Here is a 7410-nt window from a genome sequence, read left to right as displayed (position 1 = left end):
AACAACATGGATGAATCTTATAAATAATGTGGAATGAAAGAAGATAGTCACAATTCCAAATATATAAATTACATAAAGTTCAAATATCTGTGAAACAAAACTGCATTTAGAAAATCTTATATAGAAGAAAAAAAACCTATAAAGGAAATCAGTGGTATCACAATAGTCAAGGTTACCTCTAGGATGGGGAGAGGAATGTCATCATTGGTAGGGGACTGAAGGCAGGGACAATGAAGGGGTGGGGGTTATCAAGATGTTCTATTTCTTCTCTTGGGTGGTCATTACATGGATGATTATAAATATTCTTTTGACTGGAAGTTCTCTTCTGAATGCTTTTCTTAAGGAAATGGAAAGCAAGGTCACCAGCTGGGGTTGAGGATGGGTGAGGAAATATTGAAGATTTGAGGACAAGAAAGGTGGTACAAAAGAAACAGAGAAGTTGGAGAATATAGGTAAATAGAATATTTTTTATTTATTTATGAAAACTTTTCACTTTTTTCCTGATTTATTATGGTGCTTTTTCTCTCAAATGGAACATTATTTTATTCACTCGAATATACTACTCTATGCAGTTATTCCAAAAAATGTAAACTATAATACTATTTAATGTTTAAAAATAAATTTTAAGAGCAAAATTAAGTCTTAATAAACCATGTAACAATAATAGTAATACATTAGTAATTTCACCCTGAGCTTTAGAAAAGCTGACGTAGTTTATATTTAAGACAAAAATACACAGGGTTCATAAGGGGATTTTTATTCTTTTTCTTTCAATTTTTCATACTAAGTAACTTTAGCATTAAATTCTACATTTTGTAAGTTTAAATAGACATAGATATTTATTGCCTCCTTATTTTATTGATCTCAAGCCCCAAAATCATTTTTTAAATGACAGGGAATGTAGCTACATTAACATCACAAAACAAAACATTGATATTTAAAATTACTAGAAAACTATTACACTCTTAAACTTTATTTGGAAAACTTAAATGGAAAAAGGTGATAGGTCTATGTAATTTTGCCTAGGTTCTTACACAAAGCAATTTGAAAATTCAGTTTAAATTGATAAGGGCAAATATAGTAAATTTATATAATTACCACCAATGTAAATTTAAAATAGTTCACAAATTTTCATTTTCTAATATTCTATAGATTTTCTTTAACTTAACATGGGGTTACACCCTGATCAACCCATCATAAGCTGAAAATATCTTATGTCAAAAATGCATTTAATACACCTAACCTACCAAACATCATGGTTTAGCTCAACTTGAATGTGCACACTTACATTAGCTTATATCTGGGAAAAATCATCTAACATAAAGCCCATTTTATAATAAAATGTTGAATATCTCATGTAATTTGTTAAATACTATACTGAAAGTGAAAAATGGAATGGTTGTGTGGGTACAGCATGGTTGTACGTGTATTGATTGTTTACCCTCCTGATTGTGTGGGCTCAGCTATGTGACTGGCAGCCTCAGCTCTTTGCTGCTGCCCAGCTCATTAGAGTATCTACCACCTATCACTAGCCACAGAAATGATCAACATTCAAAAATCAAAGTGCAGTTTCTACTGATTACCTATTGCTTTCACACCATCATAAAGTAAAAAAATCACAAGTTTTCTGAAAATAAATAAATCAATTTAATTAAAAAAAATCACAAGTTGAGCCACTGTTAATTTGGGGAACATCTATACAGTAACTGTACCATTGTCATAGAGATAAAACACAGTCTTTGAAAAGTAATTTGAATCTACAAACATTGACTCTAGAAATAGTAAGATTGTAATTCCTGAGTAGTTCAGGGATGAATATTGTGTGTGTGCATGTAGCTAGGGAATGAGTGCTCAATAAAGTAAATGGGCTAAAATATTAATAGTAGGTGAATTTGGGTAGTATATATAGGTGTTCTTTATATTTGACTTATGTTGGCAACTTTTCTGTAATGTTACCAAGATACTGACCTCACACTCAGAATCATATAAATCTTGTTATTTCTAATATTATTCAGAGGAAAATTGCATTGCTTGTTTTTAGCAGATGTGCTTTTTAAAATAAAAACAGTCAAATTCATTTTGGACTATAAAAAAGCTTTCCTATAAACTTGAAATTATTTCTAAATAAGAATTTTAAATGGAGAAAGAGACATGGGCTGACACAGTGGCATAAGTGGAAATCCACAGCATACTCGGAAATAAATGAATGCATCTGTTGGATTAAAAGATGGGCGAGTATGATAGTTTTATCTCCTTTTCAGCATAAAAGCCACAACTATAGGGGTACCTGGGTGGCTCAGGGATTAAGCATCTGCCAGACGTCTGCCTTTGGCTCAGGTCCTGATTCCATGGTCCTGGGATTGACCAGCATCTGGCTCCCTGCTCAGCGGGGAGTCTGCTTCTCCCTCTCCTTCTGCCCCTCCCCCACTCGTGCTTGTGCTCTATCACTCTCCAATAAAGATATTTTAAAAACCCACAGCTATAAGCTATGAATTTTTGTAGATATTTTCTTCCTTATGAGTTTGCCTTGAAAAAGAACTATTCTATTTTTCCTTTCCTTGTGCAGACCATGTATTCCCTGTCCTTGCATCCAGAGTACCATCCTACCCCACCCAAGTCTGCACAAGGACCAGATGTGGGAACTCATCTGCAGCTGTTCTGGACCAGCTATTTTCTAGTGACCTTGCTGGCAAATGCATTCTGATCTCATATTGCCTACTGCTGTGTCTTTAATTTCTATGATATTAAGTGAGGAATTCTCAAGGTCAGAATCTATAATTATATTATTTTAAATGACAAATTCACTTAGGTGAGAAGGTACAAGTGGAGGTCATTATCACAATCATCTACAAGGAAAGCTGCAACATATGTCATCTTGGAAATCTTCAAAGTTCCAGTGTTGAAATGAATGGGACAGTTATGTAATATGTTTCTGTTTGTGAAATTTTAGTTCCTATGGTGTTGCTCATAGCAAACATGCCATCAATAACACAAAATCATCAAATGTCCCAGTTGAAAGTCATTTATTATTATTATTAATTATTATCATCAGCAGCATCATTATCATTAGCATAAAACTAAATCCTCTAATAAAAGAAAACAAAACCACACCCCCAAAGGCATGTGTCTTGCTGACGGCGAGTCAATAACATTATTTTCACGTACAAGGGACAGCACCCTGAGGATAAAGATCATATCACAGATTGATAATCAATTCAATAATTCAGCCAACATTATTGAGCACCTAGGCACAACAGGAGATTTTAAAATGCATACAAGAATCCCTGCTTTCAAGGAGTTTTACAGTCTAGTAGGAGGTATTGAAGAACACCAACAAGAACACAGGGTCACAGGAACTCAGGGACATAATGGAATCAGTGCCACGTATGCAGTGTTCTTAGAAAGGGGGGGGGGGTCACCAGAGACTAACGTCGCATTCAGTTGTGGGAAATCAGAAGAGTCTCCATAGAGAAGGTGGCATCTGAGCTAGGCTTTGAGGAACTGGAAGGATATTTGACAAACTGGCATGTGAGGAAGGGGCACTGTAAGTGGAGAAATTGTGTGGGCCAAAGCATGGCCATGGGAAAGTTCATGGCATGTCGGGAGAGAGGACAATAGTCCAGTTTAGCTCTTTGTATGGGATCTTTGTCAGTGGCAGTGGTGTGATAAAATGCTGCAAGTTATATGGGGGCCATATGTCGAATGGCTCCAAATGACAGGCGAAGATTTCTGATCTTTTCATCACAGTGACTATTTATCCACAGCAATAAAATATGCAATTATTTGTGAAGAGATATGGTCATTTCACTTCCAGATTTCCTAGAGAAAGTCAAGTGGTTTCTAGGCAATGTTTTTGCCTTGCTATCAAAAATATCCTGCCAGATAACACCAAGCCTTCTAGAGTAAATTTTTCTCATGCAACCAAATCTCTTCCTTCAAAGTCTATTCTTCCCACCCATCTAGTGACAATATTTCTTTCCACTCCTATATCCAGCTCCATCAGTTCCTGTGACAGCTGATCAGTTGAAGCAAGTCTAATTCAAGGTTTTCAGCCCCAGCTGCCAGCTGACTAAAACTAGAGCCCCCAGCCCTGAGAAGTGAGAGTGGTGGCAGTAGAGACAGTGAACAATATAGAAATGTAGCCAGCCATCTGAGGAGTTCTGTGGAATCCACATCCTAAGCCTCAAGCTTAGTTCTTTGAAACTGGAGTCCCTGGTCCTCCACTAAGTTCGATCCAAAGGGCTAGAGGGATTCCAGAACTTATAGTGCCTAACTAAGGTCATCTTACAACGTTTCTCCTTACTGTCAAGGAATTCCTTAAAGAAATGACATTTCATCAAGGTTACAAGTTTTTTAAGGGCCTACTGGGTCCAAGGCTGTTGAAACTGTGGACAGGATGGAGTGACTTTCTCTTTCTGACCAAGGAACCTTGTTGGGCTTTGTTTGTGCTGACAGGCTGGTAGTTGGGAACTTCTCCCATGCATTGGCAGTTCAAAGACACTAAAGAATGGTTGTAGTAGGTAACCAAGCCAAAGAAGTAAGCTATTTAGACTGACCTGGGAAGGCTTAGGATAACAAAGTTGCCATAGCCACACTTCTTGCAGCTAGTCAGTCTTTAGCTCTTTCCTGGAATGAGACCTCCTCTGCAGGAAGTCATGGATAGCCGTGGTGAGGCCCCATGTCACACTGGACCTTAGGATGACAAGGGAGCCTCCACGGTAGATCAGAAACACCTTTCGGCCCCGAGTGTCCCACACGTCCTGGGCAGAGGCCCACAGGCTTGGCATGCTCTGCCAGCCAACATGGGACTGCATATTGGCCACTAGCACAATCAGAGGATACAGGACTAGGCAGGTTATTGTTCCATTGACGCTCCCAGACACTAAGGCAGGAACCCAGTGGGGCAGGCCTTGCTCTGCCAAGCCATCCTGGATGGGGTCCTTGAAGGAAAAATACAGAGCACTCCCCAGGCTGTTCCTCAGAAGGACAGGCCAGAAACCACGATAGTAGCCCAGTGACAGCCGCCCCCACAGCCCATAAGAGTTGAACTCCTTGAGAATGCTGATGGTGCTGGGGAAGCGGGCTTGCTTGCGACCATCCTGGAGCACATTTTGCACCCTTTCAAAGGGGCTCAATGCCACAGCCTCCACCACACCCGACATGAGCCCTGCAGCCCAGCGGTGTCTCAGGGAGTGTGGCCCAACGGGAGAGAGAGAACACAGCAGGCTATCATAAGTCCCAAACAACAGAGTTCCTTGCAATGTCTTGGAGAGAAGAGGTGGGTATATTCCCCGGTAGAAGTACTGAGGGCCTTCATGCCAAAGCTGTCGCACAGCCTCTGATGCTGCCACGGCATGGATCTGTTGCCGGAACACAACCTTATAGATGGGGAAAGTCAGAAAAGTAGATACAAAGTTGGAAACGGCCCCAAGGGCATAGGCCTGGGAGTGCCAGCTTTTCTTTCCTGGGGACTCCACTCGTGTCCTGTGCTGCAGCTCCTTTCCAGGACCGTGGTTTGGTTCCTCCATGTTGAAGAAGACTGGGTACAGATGGAAGATACTGGCAAGAGTGGAAAAAGAGAGGTTAGACTGACCCATTAAATTTGTTGGGGGGGCATTTTTACTGCTTAGTGAGAAACAAAGCCCCAAGAAGCATGGACCTAAGGAAAAAAGCAATGCTTTGGGTCAGTTTCAGAGAAATAGGCACACTCTTAAGAAGTCAACAAGCTTGGGCATCCAGGTGGCCCAGTCGGTGAAGCGTCTGCCTTTGGCTCAGGCTATGATCTCAGGGTCCCAGAATCAAGCCCCATGGCAGGCTCTCTGGTCAGCAGGGAGCCTGCTTCTCCCTCTGCCCCTCCTCCCACTCATTCTCTCAATCTCTTTCAAATAAATAAAATCTTAAAAAATAAAAAAGAGTTTATTTTAAAAAGAAGTCATCAACCTCAAATTAAAACAAAGGCAGTTTTCTTTTTCTTTCTTTTTTTTTTTATTTTTTTTAAAGCTTTTATTTATTAATTTGACAGAGAGAAATCACAAGTAGACGGAGAGGCAGCCAGAGAGAGAGAGAGAGATAGGGAAGCAGGCTCCCTGCTGAGCAGAGAGCCTGATGCGGGACTCGATCCCAGGACCCTGAGATCATGACCTGAGCCGAAGGCAGCGGCTTAACCCACTGAGCCACCCAGGCGCCCCAGTTTTCTTTTTCTTTTCTTTTTTCTTTCTTTCTTCCCGATCTGTGTTCTCTCTTTCTTCCTTTCTTTCTTTCTTTCTTTCTTTCTTTCTTTTTTTTTCTTTTATTTTTTCTGAAGCGAGTCATCCCTACCATGTTTTACCAACAAATCAAATATTCTAATATTCAAAAAAGGTTTGTGATTGGGGCGCCTGGGTGGCTCAGTGGGTTAAGCCGCTGCCTTCGGCTCAGGTCATGATCTCAGGGTCCTGGGATCGAGTTCCGCATCAGGCTCTCTGCTCAGCAGGGAGTCTGCTTCCCTATCTCTCTCTCTCTCTGGCTGCCTCTCTGTCTACTTGTGATTTCTCTCTGTCAAATTAATAAATAAAATCTTAAAAAAAAAAAAAAGGTTTGTGATTGAAGAAAGTAAAACCAGGGCAAGAGGGCTCCAAAACCTATTACACTCAACTTTCACCACATGAAGTTTTGCATTTGATAAACTGCTAGAACAAGTTGATATTCTCTTTCCAAAGAGCGGCACTATCTCAGAGAGGCAGAAAGGCATTCAGAAGCTATAGTCCAGTACTTTCTCTAAAAGATGGTAGTGAATGTGGGGATTGAGGAATCTCCCTCACCTCTCTGTCTGCAGAATCCTGCCAGTGTCCTGGCTGTATCATGGCAATGCTCTGTCCACCCTCCCTTTGCAGTTGAAGAACTGAAAGAGTAGCTCTTCCTAGAAGGTCAGCCCCAAAATGTTCCACACCTAGCTATTTCCAAGCCTATCCTTATAGTTCTGTAGCTATATAATAGAGCAGGAATTTTTCAAACTTGACAACATGTGACATTGTTGGCCAGACAATTTTTTTTGTAGCTGCTGGTCCTGTGTATCGTAGAATGTTTAGCAGCATCCTGGCCAACACTCACTGAATGCCTGTAGCACCAGTTGAGATCAGCGCAGCTACTATAATCAAAATAATCTCCAGACTTTGCCATATGTCCCCTGGGAAGCAAAATCATCCTTGGTTCAGAAGCCCTGTATTAGAGGTAAGACACTTCAAGGGCGCCAAACTACTGATCCCACCCCAGAAAAGGTTGGGAGCTAGCAGATGGTTGGGTAGGTAAGAGGTAACTGGGGATTCAGGACACATGAAGGCAACTCGGGATCAAGAAGAAATGAATGCTGAGTGTAGATCTGAGAACCTGAGGGAGTCTGTCAGGAAGGTGATAGGACTGAGAAGACAGAGT

General features: G+C 40.8%; 1 protein-coding gene across 1 annotated transcript in view; it reads right to left on the bottom strand.

Annotated features, from left to right (window-relative positions):
- Nucleotides 1-3006: 3006 nt before the first annotated feature.
- SLC25A53 (solute carrier family 25 member 53) overlaps nt 3007-7410 on the bottom strand; it is a 9825-nt gene continuing 5421 nt past the window's right edge. Inside the window, exon 2 of the mRNA XM_059385526.1 lies at nt 3007-5559. Within this exon, the coding sequence (XP_059241509.1) occupies nt 4605-5528 (924 nt within the window). The 5' untranslated portion in view covers nt 5529-5559 and the 3' untranslated portion in view covers nt 3007-4604. The remainder of the gene's footprint in view (nt 5560-7410) is intronic.

This window comes from Mustela nigripes, chromosome X (assembly GCF_022355385.1).
Source record: "Mustela nigripes isolate SB6536 chromosome X, MUSNIG.SB6536, whole genome shotgun sequence".
Taxonomy (NCBI): domain Eukaryota; kingdom Metazoa; phylum Chordata; class Mammalia; order Carnivora; family Mustelidae; genus Mustela; species Mustela nigripes.
This window is presented reverse-complemented; position numbering and strand designations above follow the sequence as displayed.